This window comes from Haliotis rufescens, unplaced genomic scaffold, assembly GCF_023055435.1.
Source record: "Haliotis rufescens isolate VD_foot unplaced genomic scaffold, xgHalRufe1.0.p SCAF_1, whole genome shotgun sequence".
NCBI lineage: Eukaryota > Metazoa > Mollusca > Gastropoda > Lepetellida > Haliotidae > Haliotis > Haliotis rufescens.
The window spans coordinates 45,150,913-45,177,642 of record NW_025963779.1 but is presented as its reverse complement, the minus strand read 5'-3'; the positions used below and the strand labels follow the sequence as shown (position 1 = coordinate 45,177,642).

Below are 26,730 nucleotides of genomic sequence, written 5' to 3'. Positions count from 1 at the left end.
GATTTCCAAATGTGGCGCTACTTTCTAACAATTTGGAATGGTGTCTCCATGTTTATTACAGACACTATCAACTCACCTGATTTTCAGTTGTACACAGACGCTGCAGCATCTCTTGGATATGGTGGTTTCTTCCAAGGCAGATGGTTTTCATCCACCTGGTCCACAGAACTGATTAGTTTGGCAGGAGAAAACTTGTCAATAGCACTCATGGAGTTATTTCCCATTGTGACAGCTGCCCATTTATGGGGACTCATGTGGTCTAATAAGTGTGTGTGTTTCCACTGTGACAACCAGGCCACTGTTGCTATCATCAACAAAGGCAGATCACCTATCCCTCTTATCATGCATTTTATGAGACAATTAACTTAAGATGCTATTCAATGGAATTATGTGTTTTGTGCTAAACATGTTCCTGGTGTGGATAATGCTATAAGCGATGCTCTCTCACGATTGCAGATAGCCAGATTTCGTCACCTAGCACCAGATGCAGAGTGTCACCCAACCCCTTGTCCTCAGCTGACAGACCTGATGTACCCGTAACCCATGGCGGAACTATCGAGACAGACATGGAACTTTTGTGGTTATCAGCTGTGTCTACCAGAACATATCAGGTCTACCAATCAGGAGTTAACGCATTTCTGACTTTCATGACTATGCAGGGGTTCGTGTGGACAACTACTTTACCTCCTATCTCGGAAGACATTCTCATTAGATTTGTGGCACACTGTTATCGTAGATTGTTGCTGCAATATTCTACCATTAAATCATACCTGTGTGGCATTCGGATTAGGTATTTACAAGTGGGTTTACCTAACCCTTGGACATCCGGTTCTTTAATTCGGTTGCAAACTATTGCGCAGGGGGTTAAGAGACATCAAGGGCTGTCCACATCACCTCGCTTGCCAATAACAACTCCTATCTTAACTAAGATGTGTATGGCTCTAAATCATGGTGTTTTTGATCCCTACACCTGTGTACTACTGAAAGCAGTGTGTTGTCTGGCTTTCTTCGGATTTCTCCGTTGCGGAGAATTTGCTTGTGACACTGACAACTTTAATCCAGTTTACAATCTTACCCTTAGAGCTGGGCAATTCTCCAGGATCTCGGCTACATTCACCTTGCTGTTGGCAGCGTCCAAGACAGATCCATTCCGGAAAGGAGTCACCATCACCTATACAGCCACGGGCAATTGTGTATGCCCTGTAGCTAGTATGCAAGCCTACCTCGTTCATCGCCATCGCTATGCTTTGCATAATACTGATCCTTTATTTGTGACTGTAGATGGCAAGGTATTAGGCAGGACATATATCATCGTGCAACTTAAGAAACTATTAAGACTGTGTGGTTATGATGACAATGCCTATAATGGTCATTCCTTTCGAATAGGAGCCGCTACATCAGCAGCCAGTGCTAAAGTACCAGATCACCTCATACAAGTCCTTGCTCGGTGGTCATCTTCTTGTTACACCAGATATATACGTACACCTCAAGATGTTTTGTGGCGTGCTCAAAAAGATATGGCTTATCTTTGTTAACATGTGGCTATAATACCCTTCTCCACATCGCCCAGTGTATATATTCATGTTAGAATTTATCTGTAAAACCTTTTCTTCAAGTGTAATGTATTTTCATGATTATATAGCATATTTCTTGATTCCGATACACATGGTAGTTCACTACATATTCTTATGATTTGTTGTTTGTTTCTCTTGATACAGGTTAGAAGATAATTACCACCTTGGTTATAGGGCATACATTTGTTATGTCCTTGTATGACTATGACCAGTTTAAATTCTGTGTATTTATTTTTGGGGGATTCTCATTTAAAAAAAGTTAAATATAGGCATATTTCTTAATTCTTTCATGTTCATTTGGCAGAGTATCCGCCTGTAGTTGCGGATATTCATGGCCCCAAAAATATTAGTATTTTCACCACTAGGCCTGGTCATCTAAGCGCTTGAGACTGCAGGGCGTTTCCCCTCAGGATGGGGTCGAGTGGTTTGCTGTATTTACATAAGTAATGGGAATCCCCCAGCCCAAATGAATAAATCATTATTATTTGTATGTTTGCTGTTCTCTTGTGTGTCAGTATAAATTATTACTCAGGAATTTGAGTCGAGTTTAAAGTGACACACAACATTTGCTTATGACATGTACAATGTATGAGTACGTACCTTAGGATTGCATGTGTCTTTTATACACTACATCTAGTCTTTATTTATTGTTAAGTATGTTTCTTACAGTTACAGATTCACGTAATTGGACTATGGTAGTTATATTTAGAATGCAAGGGCAGTAACTCGCACCGCACATCTCATCTGCGCATTGCGATGCTCATGTTCCTGAGTTGTTTTGTTCACAATCGCCATTGTTCTGTTGACACCCACCTCTGTGGTAATCAGATCTAGTCTACTTGGTATAACAATTGATAAACATGCATGTATAATGCTTTATACTGGGGATTCCCATTCTTGTGTGAATATTTTATCAGATTTAATAATACATCTCATCAATTACTTAATTACTCTGTCAATCTACTTATATCCATTAACATTTCATTCCATGTGAGTTGTTCTTATTATCTAATATTTGTCATGCTAACCTCTCTTGCCCAGCGCTTGGGTCCTAAATTCCACTGTTGAAGGCGTTTCCCTCCGTAGTTATGTATTTTCGGAAATCACTATTGAATGCGTTTTCCCTTCGCAGCTTTAATATGTAATCTACTGTTGAATGCGTTTCCCTTCACAGCTATGTTATCTGTAGTCCACTGTTGAAGGCGTTTCCCTTTGCAGCTATGTTATCTGTAATCCACTGTTGAAGGCGTTTCCCTTCACAGCTTTTATCTGTAATCCACTGTTGAAGGCGTTTCCCTTCGCAGCTATGTAATCTGTAATCCACTGTTGAAGGCGTTTCCTTTCACAGCTATAATCTGTAATCCACTGTTGAAGGCGTTTCCCTTCACAGCTATGTAATCTGTAATCCATTGATGAAGGCGTTTCCCTTCGCAGCTATGTAATCTGTAATCCACTGTTGAAGGCGTTTCCTTTCACAGCTATAATCTGTAATCCATTGTTGAAGGTGTTTCCCTTCCCAGCTATAATCTGTTATCCACTGTTGAAGGCGTTTCCCTTTGTAGCTATGTAATCTGTAATCAACTGTTGAAGGCGTTTCCCTTCCAAGCTATGTAATCAGTAATCCATTGTTGAAGGCGTTTCACTTCCCAGCTATAATCTGTAATCCACTATTGAAGGCGTTTCCCTTCACAGCTATGTAATCTGTAATCAATTGTTGAAGGCGTTTCCCTTCACAGCTATGTAATCTGTAATCTTCTATTGAAGGTGTTTCCCTTCACAGCTATGTCATTTGTAATCCATTGTTGAAGGCATTTCGATTCGCAGCTATGTTATCTGTAATCCACTGTTGAAGGTGTTTCCCTTCCCAGCTATAATCTGTTATCCACTGTTAAAGGTGTTTCCCTTCGCAGCTATGTAATCTGTAATCCATTGTTGAAGGCGTTTCCCTTCCCATCTTTAATCTGTAATTCATTGTTGAAGGCGTTTCCTTTCGCAGCTATGTAATCTGTAATCAATTGTTTAAGGCATTTCCTTCACAGCTATGTGATCTGTAATCCACTGTTGAAGGTGTTTCCCTTCACAGCTATAATCTGTTATCCACTGTTGAAGGCGTTTCCCTTTGCAGCTATGTAATCTGTAATTCACTGTTGAAGGCATTTCCCTTCACAGCTATGTAATCTGTAATCAATTGTTTAAGGCATTTCCTTCACAGCTATGTAATCTGTAATCCACTGTTGAAGGTGTTTCCCTTCACAGCTATAATCTGTTATCCACTGTTGAAGGCGTTTCCCTTTGCAGCTATGTAATCTGTAATTCACTGTTGAAGGCATTTCCCTTCACAGCTATAATCTGTAATTCATTGTTGAAGGCGTTTCCTTTCGCAGCTATGTAATCTGTAATCAATTGTTTAAGGCATTTCCCTTCACAGCTATGTAATCTGTAATCCACTGTTGAAGGTGTTTCCCTTCACAGCTATAATCTGTTATCCACTGTTGAAGGCGTTTCCCTTTGCAGCTATGTAATCTGTAATTCACTGTTGAAGGCATTTCCCTTCACAGCTATAATCTGTTATCCACTGTTGAAGGCGTTTTCCCTTCGCAGCTATGTAATCTGTAATCCATTGTTGAAGGCGTTTCCTTTTGCAGCTATGTAATCTGTAATCTTCTATTGAAGGTGTTTCCCTTCACAGCTATGTCATTTGTAATCCATTGTTGAAGGCGTTTCGATTCGCAGCTATGTTATCTGTAATCCACTGTTGAAGGTGTTTCCCTTCCCAGCTATAATCTGTTATCCACTGTTAAAGGTGTTTCCCTTCGCAGCTGTGTTATCTGTAATCCATTGTTGAAGGTGTTTCCCTTCCCATCTTTAATCTGTTATCCACTGTTAAAGGTGTTTCCCTTCCCAGCTATGTAATCTGTAATCCATTGATGAAGGCGTTTCCCTTCCCAGCTATTTAATCTGTAATCCATTGTTGAAGGCGTTTCCCTTCACAGCTATGTAATCTGTAGTCCACTGTTGAAGGCGTTTCCCTTCCCAGCTATAATCTGTAATCCATTGTTGAAGGCGTTTCCCTTCCCAGCTATAATCTGTAATCCACTGTTGAAGTCGTTTCCCTTCCCAGCTATGTAATCTGTAATCCACTGTTGAAGGCGTTTCCTTTCCCAGCTATAATCTGGAAACCACTGTTGAAGGCATTTCCCTTCCCAGCTATAATCTGTAATGCATTGTTGAAGGCGTTTCCCTTCCCAAGTAAATCTGTTATCCACTATTGAAGGCGTTTTCCTTCCCAGCTATGTTATCTGTAATCCATTGTTGAAGGCGTTTCCCTTCACAGCTATGTAATCTGTAATCCACTGTTGAAGGCGTTTCCCTTCCCAGATATAATCTGTAATCCATTGTTGAAGGCGTTTCCCTTCCCAGCTATAATCTGTAATCCACTGTTGAAGGCCTTTCCTTTCCCAGCTATGTAATCTGTAATCCACTGTTGAAGGCGTTTCCTTTCCAAGCTATAATCTGTAATCCACTTTTGAAGGCGTTTCCCTTCCCAGCTATAATCTGTAATCCATTGTTGAAGGCGTTTCCCTTCCCAAGTATAATCTGTTATCCACTGTTGAAGGCGTTTCCCTTCCCAGCTATAACCTGTAATCCATTGTTGAAGGTGTTTCCCTTCACAGCTATGTAATCTGTAATCCACTGTTGAAGGCGTTTCCCTTCACAGCTATGTAATCTGTAATCCACTGGTGAAGGCGTTTCCCTTCCCAGCTATGTAATCTGTAATCCACTGTTGAAGGCGTTTCCCTTCCCAGCTATAATCTGTAATCCATTGTTGAAGGTGTTTCCCTTCACAGCTATGTAATTTGTAATCCACTGTTGAAGGCGTTTCCCTTCACAGCTATGTAATCTGTAATCCACTTTTGAAGGCTTTTCCCTTCCCAGCTATGTTATCTGTATCCATTGTTGAAGGTGTTTCCCTTCCAAGCTATAATCTGTAATCCACTGTTAAAGGCGTTTCCCTTCCCAGCTATGTAATCTGTAATCCACTGTTGAAGGCATTTCCCTTCCCAGCTATAATCTGTAATCCATTGTTGAAGGCGTTTCCCTTCCCAGCTATAATCTGTAATCCACTGTTGAAGGCGTTTCCCTTTGCAGCTATGTGATCTGTAATCCACTGTTGAAGGCGTTTCCCTTCCACTATTGGGCAGAGTATACGCCTGTAGTTGCGGATATTCATGGCCCCCAAAATGTTAGTATTTTCACCACTAGGCCTGGTCATCTAAGCGCTTGAGACTGCAGGGCATTTCCCCTCAGGATGGGGTCGAGTGGTTTGCTGTATTTACATAAGTAATGGGAATCCCCCAGCCCAAATGAATAAATCATTATTATTTGTATGTTTGCTGTTCTGTTGTGTGTCAGTATAAATGCGTATATATACTCACACGCAAAAGAAACGCAAGTCGAGTATGCAGTATACATGTTATTTATTTTCAACAGTAAAGACAAGAAATACTAATAGGGCAAGATTGACAAAATTTGACTGAAGACAGTTTAATGGATTAAAAGGCAGATGACATAATTGTTTTTTTCAAATGTTAAGGGCTTACGCAGTTTCGGGTCAATACCCAAAATGTCAGTCAATACCTAGTGTGACCACCATTAGCATTGATCACTGCCACACATCTCCAGTACATTGAGTGGATCAGACGATTTGTGAAGGCCCTAGGGATCCTCCTGCACACATCCAGAGCAGCTGTGAGTAGTTCATCGGGAGTTGTAGGGACTGGGCGCACATTGTGCAGATGCCTTTGAACCTAATCCCACAAGTGTTTGATGGGGTTCAGATCAGGGCTGAGGGCTGGCCACGGTAGAACACGGATGTTGCGTTGTTGCAGAAAGGCCATTGTAGCTTTGGCAACATGGGGACAAGCATTGTCCTGCTGGAAAATGTGTTGTTGATGTTGTGCAAAAAATGGATCACATCGGGTCTGATCACTTGGTCGATATACCGATATACCGCTGAGCAGTGACGCCGTGTCCCCGACCTGCCCATATCATGACGCTAGGTCCACCCCATGGATCCCTTTACACAACGTTTCTGTCAGCGAAACGATCACCTCGACGACGCCAAATTCTGACTCTTCCGTCTGCTTGGGAGACACAAAAGCGACTTTCATCAGAGAAGATGACACACCTCGACTCAGGATGACGCCAATTGTGATGACCCTGTGCCCACTGAAGTCGTGCTTGTCAATGCCATGGTTGGAGAACAGGACGACGTGCTGGTCAGCGACATCTGAGGTTGTTGGAACGGAGACGTCGGATCAGTGTCCCGGCTAATGTGTCGATTATGTGTTGCTATGGTCTGTCGAGCACTTTCACTTGCAGTTAGGAACGGATGTAGCTGGTGTTGACAGGTAATCTGCCGATCTTGTCGAGGTGTGGTGACCCTACGACGACCGCTCCGAGGAAGGTCATCTGTGGTTTGTGTAGCATTGTATCGATGCAGGAGGGGGTAAATTGTGGTTATGTTAACGTTGAAATGATGGGCTACATCGTGGACAGACTCTCCAGCTTCCAAACGTCCGATAGCCTGGTTTCTCTGAATTTGAGTTAGGCGTAGCATTGTTGACCAAAGAGTGGTAGGTCCAAGAATCGGCCATAGTTTTATACCCACTACAGTTCATGACAGTTCGTGCATTTTTGATTTCGCGAGAAATGGGTGCATGATACCCACATATTCATTGAAATGGTGCGTTTTGGCGATTCGTTTTCTATGTTGTGTGTTTTTACTCGGGGCTTCCGAAATGCAACCAAAAATATTGATAACACCATCAGGCTTCACACATCAATTTATGGTTCCGTGTTTGTTACCTATTTGCTTAAAACCACTTGCGTTTCTTTTGCGTGTGAGTATATATCAAATGTTAATAACATTCATAGTGGCAGGTCAAGGTACATTGTTCAAACTTAGTTACGTGTTTCATAGTTATGAATTTATCCTCTATCCTCAATATTTATGTAAAATGTAGTTGATTGTCGAAGTGGCTGTCTTTGTTTACATTGTCAACTGTTGCCTATATGCAGGTAAGCTATTGTGAGGTGGCACTAGTTTTGACGTCTACTCAAGTTATTTCTTGATCTTGTCTGACACATTGCTTTGTTTCTTTACCAAGGGCACTGCTGTCTCTGAAGGGAAATAGTAGATGACTTGCTTGTTTTGTGTGTTTCTATTTTTATTATGTGCATTTGTTTCATACAATAGGTTACCATACCCTAACTGTAGCATTGGTAAATGACAGATTTGAATATAGAAGTGATCCCGAGTAGATAAACCTGACAAAGAAAAAATCAAATTCTCATATTTTCTCGGGACCCTTCATCCAGAAAATGAAAGTAAAACATATATCTGGATAAGGGTCGTGAAGAAGGTCAATATGACTTATATTTCAGAATTGAATTGGATGGGTCTGCACCAAAGAATATTGTTCATATTTAATGCAAAACATTTGTATGTATGTTGCAATATGTAGCTTCCATGGGCTAATTTAAGTAACTTTTACGACAGATACCTCGCTACATTATCACTCTGCACGAACTCCTTGCCCATACACCCCATGAGCATGTTGAACGACGAAGCCTAGAGTTTGCAAAAGGCAAATTGGAAGAACTCTCTAGGGTGAGTATTCCATTTACTATTGATGTGACCATGAATAAGTAATATAATATTCTACTTTACTTTGAAGGATGTTTTATTCTGATTGGTTAGTCAGAGATTCGAAATAACAATTAAATGTCTCTGACTACAACAACTGATTTGATAGCTGTTAAATAATATACTTCTGAAGTTCACATTTACTTTTGTCTCTTATAGCCCTAACAGAATGGAAGTCTGTATCTAAAAAAAGAGAATCGCTAACCTTATCTACATATCAGACTCACAGAATTTTACATTTTAATCGTAAAAATGTGTGACAGAAATGTGCAAACCCGAATTCAGTAATCAGAAAGGTTGCGACAAGGAAAACAACACTCTTTGTGCACAAAGACAAGGCCTTTCTATTGTTAGATACCTATCTGCGGTTACCATTCCTAATAAGGATATCATTAGCCTATCATCAACTGATCAAGCTAATTGGAATAGGTTCAGTTATCTCCCAAAACGACTACATGTCAGAGGTCATACATAGCCAAAAATATGTGTTTACATATACTTGAAAAAGGTCAGCCCATGACGGGGATTAAGAGTAGGTCAACCAAGCCTGGTAAGACATTACAATGCATAATTGAACAGCTTCTTAATAAACCAGTTAAAATCAGATTTGTTTGACAACAACATCTAATTGTTTGATAAATGAGTATATATACTGATTTAAAAATGGAATTTGTGTTTAATGAGGAACAGATGAACAGAACTTTAATTATACTTCCTGGTATGTAATCTAGAGCAACTAATGTTTTTCTAGGTTAGTTAAATGAGTCATGTCAGACAAGCTTGCACTCGAAATGTGTGAGGTCGATCTGCGTGGGAAGACGTACCACTGTTGGTGATTTCGTCAGAAATGTCCGTGAACATTCTTTGGTGAAGCGTGTAGCCTGTCGTAAGTGATGATATTAACGATGTGCTATTAGTTGTATGACACTGAAAATTCACAATCATGTCTAGAGGCCAGAGAGAAGTTAAGGTGCTCAATGGGCCTTTTGAAGGACATAACCAGTTACTATTGATATTTCTTCTCTTGATGCTATCATTAGTCATCAGTAAGAGACCACCGTATTAACAACAATGTTGGCGGTTTTGCATTGATAACAATCCCCTGGCATTACTCTACATCTCACTGCATCTGGTCAATCTTTCTTGTGTGATAGTGATTCTGATAGATACATTACTCGTTCCTGTTCAAGAAAAGAATGAATACTGTCATGTGTCAGATGTTTTTATTACGGGCAGTCGTATTCATTATAAATTGCAGCAATTTAATAAGGCACGGCACCTTAGTGTTTGCAATTCAACCTCTGTCCCAGCACTTCACATGTTCGTAAACATCCCGGTATATAGTTTACACTTGTCATCATTTCCTCTGTAAATAACTATGTGGTTCTTGATGTTCGCGAAGGAGACATTAAACTGTGACAAATACTGGACTTTTGTGTGTGCACTGACTTGTATAACAGATGTATATCCACCCCGGTGCTACACCTGCAAAGCATGGATCCAAGTCCTGCCATGCCTCTGTTGTTTCTCATCGCTGCGATGACAAGCACAGGAGCACTGACTGCAGGAAGTATGTGAAGAGTGTCGACTGCTGTGGGAATCACATGGCCTCTTCTAAATCCTGCCTGTGTGGGAACGCGCGTCACAAATGTTGAAAATTAAACATGAGAAAAATATCTCCTCAACAAGCTGAGAATAATTATGCCAGTCGGACTGCAAACACTCCAGCAGGTAATTCGTACTTTGCTGCAGTCTCCCGATTTGTCAGTACTGCCTCTTTAATCTGCCAGACTGATCTGATATGGGTCAAATCTCTTTAACACACCTCAACTGCTTTACTAGAAAAAAACTGTGACACCATCTGTGAAACCTTCCAAACCAAATCTTAAAACTGTTGAGCGTCAGACACCAGAACTGGTACCTGAACTAGAATCTGACATTATTGAGACAAAAGCAGCAAAGAGAACAGCTGCAAAAACCACCACCAAAAGCCACCTCTCGTTTAGAGGTCCCCATAGAGGCTCATAACTCCTTTGGTCCTCAGCACATGGACTGCACGTGACACGAAAAGAAATAATACAAAGTCTTCCTCACATTCACGTGAAATATATCCTATGGGAGCACAATGACTCAACAAAACATAATACAAAGGAATTGTAGAGATCATAAGAAAAATTTAAGTGAAATACAGCTATTGGTTCAAGATTTGAAACCGTCTCTTTTTCGTCTCCAAGAAATGTACCCAAAAAACACTAATCAATTATACATCCGTCAGTTTAGTTCTTACCATTCATTCTGATAAAGCTGCAGGAGGTTCTTCTGTGTTGGTGAGGCGGGCATAACCCATAGCCCCGTTCAGTTTCAACACTAATCTTCAAACTGTTGCTGCCCGTGTAACTTGGAACATAGTGTTTACATCATGTTTACTATCTTCCTTCAACTATCCGCCAATCAGATCTTCAGACTTGGTATGATCAACTCCCTAAATCCTAGATAATCATGGGTGATTTAAACAGTCTCAGTCCCCTTTGGAGGAGTACTGATACAAATAATAAGGTCAAGGTCTTTGAAAATTTGATAAACAATGAATTATGATGGATCTGGTACTTATCTGCATCGTGCCACCCCTCCCTTGTTCTTTCACTTACCGTGATGTGACCCGGGAAAAAAGTGTAACCAGCTGATGCTCGCAGTTTTCACTGCAACGCATAACCACCGCGCCGCCGTGATGTGACTGAAATGCTGTTGAAAGCGGTGTTAAACCCCAATTCACTCACTCTCTCTTACCGTATTTTCTTGAGTATAGTGCGCACTTTTTTTCGAAAAAACACAGCTGTGTAGAAGGGGGTGCGCATTATACACGAATTATGAGTTTGGATGTTTTTTCCCCCCATGGAAAGACATTACCATGAGCACGAAACACCATGTCAACAAATCCATACTGAAGTACGCAAAATACTTATGTAATTACACTGTCTGGCTATAAAAAGTGTTCTTTTTATATCTGGACTTATGTTTGTAACTTATTTCATCGATTTTATTCAAAATTCCTTCTAATATTGTTTTTATTAATTTCGGCGAAATCGTGTGTGAAGCGATCGGAAGATCGCACAACTCACCGTTATTAGCAGCAACCACGGTCAGAATACCGCTATTGACGCCTTGAAACAAACTTTAGTTGACAGAGAATGGATACATATATCATAAATGACATACTTTGCCTCGTTAAAAGTCATATTTGTTTTTGTTTGACGATTCTATGTCAACATGAAATTCTCGCGATCACGTGATCACGTGCGCGTGAGCCTTGACGGTGACTGGTCAGACATGTTCCATGTAAAAAATAATACCCGGGAATAGCGATCAGCTGCTTCGCTTAGGGTTATTATTATTTTAAATATGTTTAGTAAAGGTTGCATATAATTAAGAAAATAATGGAATATATTATTCCTGATAAATAAAATAGTTTCAGATACAATTGTTGCCGATCCTTGCATTAAAAATCTTATAAAGTTATATCATTGGGTGTGTCTTGACCGAATCACCGGTCGATTCCAAGAAAATGTGTGTACAGCTGATTGCTGTTTCCAGCTTAGTTTACGAGAAAATACGCAAGGTAATCTTAATCCCTAGATATAAAACAATGCCTAGCAGAACAATAAATACTATTTAAACGGTAAATAAACATGTCTGGTGATTTTTTATCTCAAATTTCGAATTTGTACTGACGAAGTTTCTCAGCACCCGTTCGTTTGCCGGACTTCGCTGAAAGGGTACGGTGTAAAAAATTTCTGCGCATAATATTCAAATTTCTTTTTTTTCCAAAATATTGAACCCGCTAGAGGGGGGTGCGCATTATACATGGGTGCGCACTATACTCAAGAAAATACGGTAGTTAATTACGGGGGATGGGAGCCAATACAGACCAATTGTCAGTTTTATTGCAAGGTAGTCATATTATGCCTTTAAGAAACTTTCAATTTAGATTAAATCTATGTGTATACATAAATTAATGACAAGGAGAGAGGGAGAGAGGGAGAGGGAGAGCGAGTGTGAGTGTGAGTGTGAGTGTGAGTGAGAGTGAGAGTGAGAGTGAGATTTAAAGAGAGGGAGTCTAAGGTCATGTTTCAAATCTGTTATCCCTATGAAATGAAACGTTTGCCTACACCTGTCACTCAACAACCTGGCCACCAACGGTTGTCTATCTTTGCAAACCTCGAGTATTGGAGAGGTAACTCATTTATACCATGTCTTCTCACTGTGACGTCACACAATAATGACGTCGCAAACTAAATGTTTCGGGATTTTATCAGTTTGCAGTACACAGCCAAATTATGATAATGTCGGGCAAGCGGGCAGTAGAAATTAGCAATGAAACGCATCTCCATCTCTATATCTACATGTGTAATTACACTGCCTGCTTCCTCGGCCAGCAGCCACCATATAAATGGAATACTGTTAAAAGCGATGTTTAACCAAATTCTTCACTCCTCGGTCAGCTACAACAGAATTCATGATACCACTTGGATCTGCTAAAAATTGATGCAGTTTTGATAGATAACTGATGCTGAAGGCGTATAGGATCAACCGAGCTAGTTGAACTTGTAATCATGGGCATACAATGATGTGTCGCCATACAATCAAGGTCTGTCTAGGCACACCTCTCGTATATATATGGGATAAGTATACCAATTTTCAGTGTCAGTCATTGCGTTCCAAGTAAAGTACATCTTTACGTCATTGTATGGAGATAAACGTACTTTGTTTTCAGTTTAGAGAAAGATTATCGTCATTTAATACCTCCAAATGTTCCATTTAAAACTTCACGCTAAAGCGTTTGGTTTAAGATTAAATTTAGTACGTTCATCTCCTAAACAGTTGCATATGGGCGGCCGGTGTTGGTACGTGCATGGGCTGGAATCGAGGGGAAAAGTTGATACTATGGGTACAATCGCCTCGTTTCACAGACCAGACTGAGTGTTAGGGTAACCTTATCGTCATGTCAATGAAATAGACTTATGATAACTGTAGTGCTAAGGCTACTTTGTGAAACCTGGCCACGGCCTCTTTTCCACTGCTAAGAAAATACCAAGCCATACTGTAACACTATTCAGTGTTGCCAGAGGCTGTACAGGCAGGTGGGCTCGTGGTGATCGGCACAGTTAATAGATAGCTAGTGAACTGCATCAATTGAAGAGGAAACAGAGTTTCCTGTTCTGGTGACCTAATGGTCACAATCGGACAGTTACCGACTGACAACTGCCGTCGGCTGATTGATGAATCGTGATCCAGGCTGACGAAATCATCTTGCAAGCAGTGTTGGGTCACGCTCAGCCAGCCGGGCAATCCACATATAAGCCGGTCCGGCCGTCAGTGAAGTCGGCAGAGAGGCAGAAAGGCACAGAACAAGCAACACCAACCAAGCCCAGATCGACAGAGTAGTCCAGGAGATCAGCCTAAGGACTCTGACAGCCGCCACAACTAACAACAGCCAGTCAACCCAGCTTTCAGCAGAACAACACACTAGGACAAGCTCTTGTCGCATCTGGTCGTGCCTGAACAATCACCACAGCCTCTCTCAGTAGTCTCTGCCACGTTCGCCGGGTAAAACGTTTTGTAGAACAAAGTGAATATAAAGTGTTTTTACTGTTATTAAAGAATGCGCTGTAACCCTGAACCGATTCGTCTGTTGTTCTACAGTACACCTCGAAAGTATGTTATCTGTCCCTCGTGAAACGTTTCCTACAACTAGGAAAGAGTTTGCGATGCACCGCAAATACAAAGCAGCCCCCGTCCAAAGCTCATTTTGACATGCCACAAGTTCACCTGACAAGTATAAAATGTTCATACATACAGAGCAACGGTTATTGAAATTGACCTGAAACAGTATGAAATATTGTGAAAATATAGGCCTACAAGTCGTATTTGTAGCCAGATACCAAAAATCTAATCTATTATTAGAATCAAAATTTACTTTTTTCTTTTCCTGTTGTTTCTTATATTTCTGAAGCTCAGGGAAATAATTTGTCGATTAAGAATTTTTGGCAAGAGTTTTGCCAAGTTTATTTGCAATATCTAATTTATCAGTTATTATTTTGGCACCTTCTTTAAAATGATGTACAGAAGATTTTGAACCTTTGCCTTTTATTTTTTAACCATGTTCCACACATTGGATATGGCTGTACATGAATTAAGTTTAGAGACAAAGTTCCTCCGTGATTGACACTTATTTGGTTTATAGTTATGAACTGTAGGATTGCATTGAAAATATATTTCCGCTTTCTTCCTACATTTTCTTGCTTGTTTGCAATCATAATTAAACCATGGTTTACGAATATGAGGATTTGCAGGGGACTTAGGAATTGTTTGATCAACCATATGATTGCATTGGATGGGATCAGGTACATTGATGAATTTGTCAGGTTGTAATATATCGACACATTATGTTTCATACAAACCGTGGTCTACATATATGAGGGTTTGCAGAGGACTTAGGAATGCTGTCATCTTCAATAGCATTTAATATATCTGAAAAAGTTTGTATAGGATCAGGAACATTCCTGAATCTGTCAGGTTTTAGTTTTTCAGTAGATAGTATTTGGAACTTGGCTTGGTAAAATTCCACTGTGATGAAGGTGGGTCATCATTCGGTGTTACAGTTTTTAGAACAGTAGGGAAGTGATCACTTCCACAAAGGAATGTGCAAGGTAATGCTGATAGCAACAGCTTGAAGATTAGTATTTAAATGGATAGGGCTGTGAATGACGTTCTGTCTGACTAAAATAGTAGAGCCTCCAGTCACTTTATCAACCAGAGGAGAAAATGAATGATGACAATTGTACTGCCTTAGATCAAATGTATCAGTATGCTTAAGATATGTCTCTTGGAGACATATTGCTAACGTTCATAATCTTGAACTAACAATTGTATCTCATTAAAATTCTTTCTAAGTCCTCTGCAATTTCACTGAAGTGTAGTTGGTTGGTTGGTTTGTTGTTTAACGTCGCACTCAGCAATATTCCAGCTATATGACGGCGGTCTGTAAATAATCGAGTCTGGACCAGACAATCCAGTGATTAATATCATGAGCATCGATCCATGCAATTGACCACCCGATCCAGTTAGTCGCCTTTTACGGCAAGTATGGGTTGCTGAAGACCTATTCTACCCCGGAATTTTCACGGGTCCTGAAGTATAGTAGGTGAATGAATCATGGTGGTTCAATAGGAGATGTCTCGAACGAACATGAGGAGGAAGAACTCCTACCAGAATTCTGTGACGAATGAGTTACTTCCATGTCCAGAGTAATATAAGAGTTGTGGGGAGGCACCTCTGAAAGAGGGAGATTCCTTGGTGATTGTTTTCTACCTAACTTCTTTCCCGTTTTGTCCGATGGACAGTTGCAGTTGTTGTTTGCTCAAGGCCTGGTTCTGGTGGAGTCTGACTCGCTGCCTGAGAAGTTTGAAGGTGGTGCTAATGTTTGTGCAGATTTCTCAAGCTCGATGGCAGAAGTTGCCACGGGTCGATCACATGAAGATTGAGCTGGCACAGAGACAGCAGCAGAGTAATTCATTGTTGATTGAGGTGGTGATTGTGACTTAAACTGTTATCTACCTTCTCCAAACCAAATATGTTTGCCATCACAGTTCGCTTGTTGAGGGCTTGTTGGCAATCAGTACTTTTATGGTTGTCACCACAGCGTTGACAAACCACGGAACAACGACAGGACTTAGAGCCATGGCCAAAATGTTGACATCTAAAGCATTAGAGACATACACCTCCACTCTAATGTTGACATATCCATCTTTGATTGATTGTGGGATAGAAGATCTGGCAAACATAAAAAGGTAGGTATTAGTTTGTTCAAAAGTTTAATCTTCCTTCTTGCAGGTGAAACGTTTCACAGAAGATACTCCTTGGTTTTGTAACTCTTCAGCAATTTCTTGTTCAGACATGTCTGACAAGGAATGGGTCCTGTCACGGACAATGCTTCGGCAGGAGTTGAGTGTCCTGTGTTCAGAAACAACAACTGCAACATTGGCAAATTGATAAGAGATTGTGGGATTGTTGTTTCTTCACACATTCTACAAGGTGGGAGACAGAACGAAGTCAAGTCACCTCTCCACAATAACCATGAATGCCTTTAGAATTGGCTAAAGGGTTCAGTTTGATGGGTTGATGATCTTCAGCCTCGATCACAAGGAATCTAGCCCAGGATTCAATATTTGCAACAGTCTCATCAGATGAGCCTGATTCTATATGTCTGTGCTTTGAACCAGAATGATTATTAGCCATGGTGAAATGCTTACACAGTTTCGGGTCAATACCCAAAATGTCAGTCAATACCTGGTGTGACCACCATTAGCATTGATCACTGCCACACATCTCCTGTACATTGAGTGGATCAGACGATTTGTGAAGGCCCTAGGGATCCTCCTGCACACATCCAGAGCAGCTTTGCGTAGTTCATCGGGAGTTGTAGGCACTGGGCGCACATTGTGCAGACGCCTTTGAACCTAATCCCAAAAGTGTTTGATGGGGTTCAGATCAGGGCTGAGGGCTGGCCACGGTAGAACACGGATGTTGTGTTGTTGCAGAAAGGCCATGGTAGCTCTGGCGTTGTCCTGCTGGAAAATGTGTTGTTGATGTTGTGCAAAAAATGGAACAACATGGGGTCTGATCACCTGGTCGATATACCGCTGAGCAGTGACGCCGTGTCCCCGACCTTGACCAACATTCAGAAAGCACATGGGTCCATGTCTCGCATTAAGTCCAATCCCTGCCCATATCATGATGCTAGGTCCACCCCATGGATCCCTTTACACAACGTTTCTGTCAGCGAAACGATCACCTCGACGCCAAATTCTGACACTTCCGTCTGCATTGGAGACACAAAAGCGACTTTCATCAGAGAAGATGACACGCCTCAACACACGATGACGCCAATTGCGATGACCCTGTGCCCACTGAAGTCGTGCTTGTCGATGCTGTGGTTGGAGAACAGGAGGACGTGCTGGTCAGCGAAATCTGAGGTTGTTGGAAGGGAGACGTCGGATCACAGTGTCACGGCTAATGTGTCGATTATGTGTTGCTATGGTCTGTCGAGCACTTTCACTTGCAGTTAGGAACGGATGTCGCTGGTGTTGACGGGTAATCTGCCGATCTTGTCGAGGTGTGGTGACCCTAGGACATCTGTGGTTTGTGTAGCATTGTATCGATGCATGAGACTGTAAATTGTGGTTATGTTAACGTTGAAATGACGGGCAACATCTTGGACAGACTGTTCCAGCTTCCAAACGTCCGATAGACTGGTTTCTCTGAATTTGAGTTTGGCGTGGCATTGTTGACCAAGTGGTGGTAGGTCCAAGAATCGGCCACAGTTTTATACCCACTACAGTTCGTGACGGTTCGTGCATTTTCGATTTCGGTGCATGATTTCGGTGCATGATACCCACATATTCATTGAAATGGTGCGTTTTGGCGATTTGTTTTTTATGTTGCGTTTTTACTCGGGGCTTCCAAAATGCAACCAAAAATATTGATGATACCACTGGAGCCGGATTTACATACCTATACCACCACTACAGATGGAATTTTTTATACCAAAACGCTGATGCGATTCAACGATAGTCATAAGTTTAAGTTAAATTGACTCTAGCTCACCACTACCTTGAGTCAATCAATGATACCATAGAGGGAATTTTTAGTACAAAAACGATGATGAGACTAAACTAAATTCTAATGAAAATATTCTCTATTATATTTATTCAAACGCATACCATTATTTCTAACGAAGTGATATTCAACATTCTTCGTTCATTTTACTAGGAGACCAGACTATATATTCTTCTTGGTAATTGGTAAGAAACAATTGATGACCGTATTTGGTTGGTTTGACATCACTGATATAATATATACATTGTTGTAATCTCTCCATTTGATAATTTTGTCCTTCAGCATAAATTCCATTATTATATATTTACGTAAGCATTCTTCTTAATGTGATCTAATGATAGTAAGCAATCTATTTTTAATCTCCAACCAGTTCTTTGGTTTTGACACGTAATAATTGACGCGCTTGTTGCCTCCCCTGTTCTATGAACTTTTTTTTCTCGTCTTCGCTAATACCACTGGTCTCACGAGAATTGGATCGAATCTCCTGCTTCATTGCATTGTATTTGGTGAGTTCCGACAACACTACACGAAACTCCTCCTCGAATATCTTACAATCAGCCATTGCTGTCGAAATATGATCCTCAATGCTGTTCAACTTTGCTTCGGCGAGTATCCTAATATTATCGTGTTTTAATGCTTTCTTTTGCAACCTACAAGAAATGAATTTTATGGCTATTCCTGCCAGTCCTGAGACTCCAGCCGCTATTTCCATGCCAAGTACGATAGGCGCGGCGATTATAGTTGATAATAAACCAACACCAGCTACACCGAGTCCCATGCCAGCTGTTATAAGCGCGGTGTCAACTCTGTCGAGAGCATTCACAGCTCTGCGATACTTTTTATACAATCCAAGTCTAAACTCCCTCTCCTTTTCTATTCGATGTTTTATGTCGCTTATTTGATGTAATCTAAATCCATCAACAGTATCCATCTTTTCAGATGCCTCATTGAGCGCCGGATATAAACTCATAGTGTATATTAAGGTCATATAATAGTCTTTAATTGGTCTTGCTTCAATGTTTTGAGACTATACATCAACCTTATCAAATGAATATTATACGGCATGAATATCTTAGTAAGAGAAATACTACCACTTTTAATAATTTGGACCCCCTCAAGGGTTGCAACGAGTGATGCTCCAATATGAATAATACTGCAACTTCGACGCTAGTGTTTCTTTAACCATTTAATCGATAGACATGGTAATATTTCGAAGGCATTTTCCGGTGCATCTCCGAACAAGACTTAATAATAAGCGTAGAAATATTAGGTATTGCACTCAAGTTCTGTTTAATATCATTGAATTCAGTAACCAAATTTAAACTAACATTTTTTACTGCCGGACAACTATATAACATATGACCTGGGTTTTCTGGCAGGGGGGTGACTAACACACTTTTTCGTTTTGAGGGGATATAAGCCGCGAGTACGATGCCACTATTTATTATCTTAGTTAAATTATGTCCCTTACCCGTCATCACATACGGTGGGGTAATGACGATATTCAGTAGCCACTCGATATTTGCTTCAACCATAGTCCATTTATCATCACCGTTGAGAATAAGATTGTACGAAGTGTTTTTATGGAGTCTACTAACGTCGACATCACTTAAATCTCCTAGATTACCTGTGAATGTAACTTCTTTCCGCTTGTATACATTATCTTGTAAGTGTAAAGCGTATAACTTACCATCGGTACTGGGTTTACCGAATCCTTCTGTGTCTCCGAGATCGGAAAGGGCAATTGTATTACATTGTCTGAGCATTCCAGGGCCTGATGAATCAACCATTATTTATAATATGGAGTGTTACACTTAAGTATCCTATATGTACAGGTTGATGTTTTACATCTAATACAGAAATTTTGAGGTCTGAAATAATACCACGCTTTAATTTTTTATATTGTAATGATGAGAAAGAGTCCGTTCTACCGCTATTGTATTTTTCATCTTTGACTGGAATAGATTTATAGGGAACTAAATCAGGTAATTTAACTCCCTGTGCTGATGTCTTGATTACTGTTATATCTCCGAGTGCAAATCCAAGTGTAACTGCTAAGCTCATGAAAAGCTTTACATCCTTTTCTCCAGCGTTCAAAATCAGCATCCCATTTGACTCATTTTGTGTGAGACTAATTTCATTAGGCTTAAAAATTTCATCATTGAGTGAGCATACGCTGTAATACCCATCAGGTATAATGTGTCCTTTTCTATTTATCATTATCTGATTATTTCTTCTCGCAGCATTTATATTGGTCCACCGCGGGTAATACGTTACATCGCATAGGGCGACTTCAAGTTGACCATCCGAGTTATCGATAGTATGAAGCAGTTCAATAGACTGACCATTTGTTATTCCCGGGAGTGTGACATACATATTAAATATACAAAGGTACTATATCATAACTTAAATATGAAATCATCCATTATTTATAATATGGAGTGTTACATTTAAGTATCCTATATGTACAGATTGATGTTTTAGATCTAATACAGAAATTTTGAGGTCTGAAATAATACCACGCTTTATTTTTTATATTGTAATGTTGAGAAAGAGTCCGTTCTACCGCTATTGTATTTTTCATCTTTGACTGGAATAGATCTGAGTAGAGTTGAAGGACTTTCGAGTTGAATATTATCCGTCGTGCTTATTTGATCAAGATGGATGCACAACTCTTTATAGGGAACTAAATCAGGTAATTTATCTCCATGCACTGTTTTGTTGGGTGGTATTATTATTGATACTTTTTTGTCTCCTTTTACGAATCCAAGTGTATCTGCTAAGCGCTCGACAAGAACTACTTGATTTTCTCCAGTGCTTAAAATCAGCATCCCATTCGACTCATTTTGTGTGAGACTAACTCCCAAAGGCTTAAAAATTTCATCATTGAGTGAGCATACACTGTAATACCCATCAGGTATAGGGTGCCCGTCTCCACTTATCCATAACTGAGTCTTTCTTCCCGCAGCACTTATATTGGTCCACTGTGGGTAATACATTACATCACAGATAGCGACTTCAAGTTGTCCATCCGAGTTATCGATAGTATGAAGCAGTTCAATAGACTGACCATTTGTTATTCCCGGGAGTGTTACATACATGTGAAATATACAATGATGCCATATCATAACTTAAATATGAAATCAACTTATATTACTAATCAGTCGATTTTAGTAAGTGCCTCTGGTGCTAATTTTTTTGGTTGAATTCCCTGATATCTTTGAAAAATACAGGGTCACGGCAACTAGTGATAAAATGGTGCACGATTGGTTTAACAATCCGATGCAATTTTAGCAGAATCAGTTAAACTTTGCCATATGGTGTGCAACAACAGGATGTGGTGTATCTCTTTATGCCCCAGGATTTGAACTGAATAAGTCTGTTTTATCATTTCACGTGTACTATCAGATTAGACGTATACTTAAAGAAATTAGTGCTCCATTACCGCAGGATCGAGCATGGAAGGCATCAAATAATCCGTACAATAGGGGACATACGAACGTATTTGTCAGGAATTTAATATTTCTACGAGTAAAGATTGGCGTCTGAGTGGAGTTAACCATGGTCTAGGTATTCCGTACGCTGGTGCACACTCTGTTAAAGAAGTCAGCGATGATTTACTGAAAAAAGGTCGGCTTCTTCCGAGCTTTGCTCTCTCGAGTAACGAGTGGAGAGATGATCGTATGAACTTTAAGGGTGGTGTTGCTTTCACCGTCCAAAAGGTTCAGCAACCACCTGGAAATGCTTGGAATGAATTTCTATATGATGAAACAGAAAATAATTTTACTAACCCAGGATTTGTTAGATTTAATGAATCAATAAGAACTTATGTATGGGCAATTCTCGGTGCACAATCGCAAACATGAACGTCCATTATTGGTTCTGGGACGGCGCTCAATGCACAAGAACAGTTTGTCGCAAACGTGGAGGATGCTATGAATTCACCAGTTGACATACCATCTTCTATAAAGCATTATCAAAATGTATTACAGTACGCTCAATCCAAAGTGGACTATGTGGATTATGAGCCGGGACTATACATGTATCCGAGTAATATGGAACTTAAGATCGGTCAAGTGATAGGTTATAATAATAAAATTGTTTTTGCTACCGATCAACAAAAACCAGGTATAAATTCAGATATTAACACCGAATTAATAATAATAACGCAAACAAACACAGGCGAAAAGGGAATAGTCAAGCCACAAATATCTACTAACACATCTACTAACACACAACCACAAGTGCCACCACATATTGCGGCTAAAAATCAACAACATATCGATGAAAAAACAGCGCTTATAGTGGGTTTGAGTCGCGGCTGGTTTACTCATGATTTGGTTAATGAACTGATTTGGTTAAATAGTCTTTAGCAGATACGTACAACAGCCCTGCAATTGCTAAGATCACTGCCCACAAGTTTTGACTAAGCCAAGTGGTGGTCTTAGCTAATAAATTCAAGAGCCAGGAAACTATACTCCCTATTATACCAGGAAGTGCAGACGCAGCTGTCCCAGCGAGCTTTCCAAGTGCTGAACCTAATGCTTTTAAATGCTTTATTATCCACTCTTTTACACCCTTTTTATCAGTAGGGGTTGTGCCACCTCCTGTACCACCTGTACCACTGGTTAACACGAGAGTCAAAGTCGATATAATAAATCCCAATGCGGTTAAAATACTGGCAATGGTTATTCCCTGTTCTCTGAACAATGTTTTGATTTTATCGGCCAGTGTAGTATCATCGTTGAGGACTTGATCGATAGTTTCTCGAAATCGACTGATTTGTGAACGAAGTCCCTTTCTATTACTGGAAGCTGCTTCGAGGCGGGCCCATCTTTCGTCTTCTAAGTTATGTAATCGCGACGTCTACTGAATTCATCACCCGCCTGTTCAAGTTTTGTCTTCTCATAAGCTATATGCTTGTCGAGTTCGGATAGCTTGGCTATATTATTGATGAGTTCTCCCCGCATTGTTCGCATTGCCTTGTCAAGGCCTTGTAATTCCCTAATACTGAACTCTGAATATGATGATACACTGACCATGGAATTATCGTAGTAGGTATCCAAGATTTCTCCGAGTCCGTCCGAGGCCACCTTCGAGCTTTCTTCCAAATTATCTATCGTACCGAGTTCATCACGCACAGTCTGAAGAACCTTAGTAGTCTTCGTGGAAAGTTTTTCTCGTCATGAGTAGTCTACAAAACCTAATTCATCGCGAACAGTGCTGATGCCGTGTTTAGCGGCTATCGTAGACAAAGCTAGGGGCTTACGAGTACGAGAATTCATAAGATCAATATCTGGAGCGCCACGCAGTCGCAATATTCCTTTACTATCTAATTCAAACTTTGAATAGTCACGACCAATTGGGGTTTCTTTCTTAACGGTTGATTGTAAAAGTTCATCATGTAAAAGTTCATGCCACCAAAGCTGGTTTCATCAGTACCCTCTTCGATTGTACTAGGGTTATCAAATTCATCTAGATTAAAATCATCCATTTTTATAGTAAACATAAGGTTACATAATTTCAATATAACAATGTCTTCGCAATACGGACGCAAGTTAAACCCACAACGTAGACTTCAAGATCTATTAGGGGTCAAAGCAATTCGTCAGTCTGTAACTATAACTAATAACCCGAGTACCATTGATCAGAATCAAACGCTTCTGGTTCGCTTTCCTAATCTCGGCGCACACGATGTGTTAGTTCCGGGAATTGTCCGACTAGCATTTACGATTAGTTTGACTTCTGCCGATTAAAATTAGTGGTAATGAGGTTTTGAGTATCGATGATAGCGATGTATACTATTGTTACATGGATCTCTGGAGAACGGATAAAGAGCGGGAAAACTTACAGTACCAAGGTATTGACACCGAATGATCACCAGGAACAAAAGAGATACGACGTGGAATATCAATCTAAACGTCCCCACGAGATCGTTGAAGGGTATTTTAATGTTGTTCGAGGACCCCTCCGGTGCATTTAAAAGAAATACCGAGAAGTTCTACAATCCCAAGATTACAAAAGTAGAATTGACTATCGAGGGCGTTCCTAATCAACTATATAGCCAAGGAATGCTAGCGTATCACCAGTGGGATGAGATTATAAAACGAATCCCGGAAGTTAACGCGGTCATGAAAGATCTGTCTCTCGGGAGTGTATCGATGGGTGAATACCTCACCACGAAGTACGCGCTATGGCTCAACATGCGAACAACGGACGATGATCAACTACACGGCAGTGGGAGGAGAATAGAAAATGCTAGCGAGGGTGTCACTATACAGATACCAAAGCTCCAGGAAACGGCTGGTAAATTAAACATATATTTGTACGTGATTATGGATGCGCAACTTAATATACAGAATGGAAGATTCGTGCAAGCAATCTATTAATAATCTTTTACCTAAGGATCCGCACTGCGCTATCATATGCGGGCAAACAGGCTGTGGAAAAACAGCTTTTATTCTAGATATTTTACAAAGTCATTATCGGGACGTTTTCGATCATATTATTATTCTGTGTCCGACTATAAGCGTTAATAAAACATACCTATCGAGAGATTGGGTAATGAATGACGACGGGGTACACAGAGTCAATCCGGGCGATCGTTTACAAGACTGTTTACGAGTATGTCACGAAAAATACAAAGGAGAATCAACCCTTTTCGTAATAGACGACTGCAGCGCGAGTAAAGAACTCACAAAAAAGAAAGATATGCTTTCGTATTTAGCATTCTCCGGACGGCATACGAAACATAGTGTTTGGGTACTTACTCAAAAATACAACTCTGTCCTGAAAGATCTCAGAGAGCATACCAAATGGGTAGCACTCTTTCATTGCAAAGATCGAGATTCATTCGAGGAATGTTTACGCGAAAATGATGTTATTTATACCAAGCTGGAACGAGATAAAGTCAGAAAACTGTTAGCGGCAACGAAGCACTGTAACTCGTATTAAAAACCGATCAACCAGCTGCTTATGCAATTGCTAAGCAAAATTATAGCAAAATGTAGCAAAAATGAGGCAAAAATGACAAAAATATAGCAAAATTATAGCAAAATGTAGCAAATTGAACATTAGCGGTTAATATGACATAAAATGTGGCTCGAAATCCTCATTCTTTCGCAACAGTTCATTATTGCGGGTTGTATTGGATATGCCATATTATATTATGTTAGACTTAAATATCTCCTTAGGTATTACATTATGGAATGCGACGAACTCATCGAACAAATGCTCAAAGAATCTGAAGATCATGCAGATCATGTTGATCAACATGTTACAGATAAATCTTTAGATAAACATAGAGAAAGACTCGCGGCTTTGGTAGCCGGTGGAAAATGTTCCCAATATTTGGGAGAAAATTATACCATCGAAAAAATTGATAACATGACCGACGAAGAAATTAAAAAACTGTACGCGCATTACGAGTCTAGACTGGGAGCTACCATGACTAAAACGATAGGTTCAGCTATATTACAACTATACACAGTCGTAGCTAGTACGTTTCTCCCTATCCCGGCAGAACATCGCATGTATTTATGCGAATCTCTCGAGAAAGACCCATTCATCGAACACGCTATAAGTGCAGTGAGCTGTGAGTTTTATCATAGATACGGAATGTTCTTAGCTCCGTTCACCACAGCTTTAATAACGGCTAGGTATTGTCAATTTAAACATACGTGCCCACTTAATAATAATGGAGACTCAACAGACACCACAGATTGTGAAAACGCAACAACAAGTGAACGAGGAACAACAGATTGCGGAACAACAAGCGAATGAGGAAATACCAGCGATTGTGAATGAGAAAATACTAAAAGCCAGAGTGACAAAGAATCCTTTGACAATCGCAGCTGGGATAAAGGGAGGACTCGCGAGGAAAGCGAAATTAATAAACAATTCAAATATTAATCCGATTAAAACATGGACACTAGTAGGAGTTGCTGGGATAGCGGCTGTATGGTTGTTTTATAAGACCGGAGAAGAGAAAACGTCACCCCCGATGCCACAACAACAAGTTCAATTAGAGGTTAGCCCCCATATAATGCTATAAGAAGCATGACTACTCCAGTTACAGACGGTAAAATGTTGGTAAACGCAACGTATCATTCAGCGGTGGTCACCGGCTTGGCCATTGGCTATGCCCGTATAGCTAAAATGATTACTAAAGCCACACCTCCCAAGCTAGATTTTAATGGATTTGATATCGGTATGATGATTCTGGATATTGGATTATCTATGGCTACAAAAGATATGCTCATCAAACAAGGGCTTATCCCGGAAGACATAATGAAGTAATTAATTAAACATTTGAATATTTTATATTATTGAACATGGCAACAATTGCGATGATGGTCGGTGGAGCTATTGTTAATGCTCTAGCTTTTTCGGGGAGTAATTTTTTATTTTCCAGTATGAGGGAATCAAACGCTAAAGAAGTTGAAGAGGAGCGTAAACGACATAACAAAGCTTTAGAACAACTCGAAGCAGCCCAGTCACCATATGCGCGGCAGAGAATGAATAGATTAGATTTTATTCATGAAGAACTGCGTAAGGAAGGACATTCAATTCAAACGTTTAAGGATGTCGAATCTGCCATGCACGAATACTTCCTCGTTTATGGGAAAAAAATTGACCCAATGCCGAGACCAACAATGAGTCAGTTTTATACACTGTCAGAGGCTCAGAAAAACCGCGAGGTCGCATTTGTGATAATGGGGTTATCAGCTGTTACAATTTTCAGCTATACCATGACCTAGTTAGAGCGACAGC

General features: G+C 40.2%; 2 protein-coding genes across 3 annotated transcripts in view; both read left to right on the top strand.

Moving 5' to 3' along the window:
• LOC124136483 (ras-specific guanine nucleotide-releasing factor 2-like) overlaps window positions 1–26,730 on the top strand; it is a 977,843-nt gene that overhangs the window by 108,107 nt on the left and 843,006 nt on the right. The window contains exon 9 of one of the 2 annotated variants that reach the window (XM_046502406.2): window positions 8,137–8,247. The exons of the other annotated variant lie outside the window; for it this stretch is intronic. Coding sequence (XP_046358362.1) covers window positions 8,137–8,247 — 111 coding nt within the window. The remainder of the gene's footprint in view (window positions 1–8,136; window positions 8,248–26,730) is intronic. 2 annotated transcript variants of the gene reach the window in all.
• On the top strand, window positions 377–3,236 carry LOC125380897. Its single transcript, XM_048396659.1, has one exon. It carries the CDS (start codon window positions 567–569, stop codon window positions 1,533–1,535), a length of 969 nt encoding a protein of 322 aa, XP_048252616.1. The 5' UTR covers window positions 377–566; the 3' UTR covers window positions 1,536–3,236.

Bases quoted from the DNA above. Each gene is read 5' to 3' on its own strand.
- LOC125380897 (XM_048396659.1), top strand. From the start codon at position 567: ATGGAACTTTTGTGGTTATCAGCTGTGTCTACCAGAACATATCAGGTC.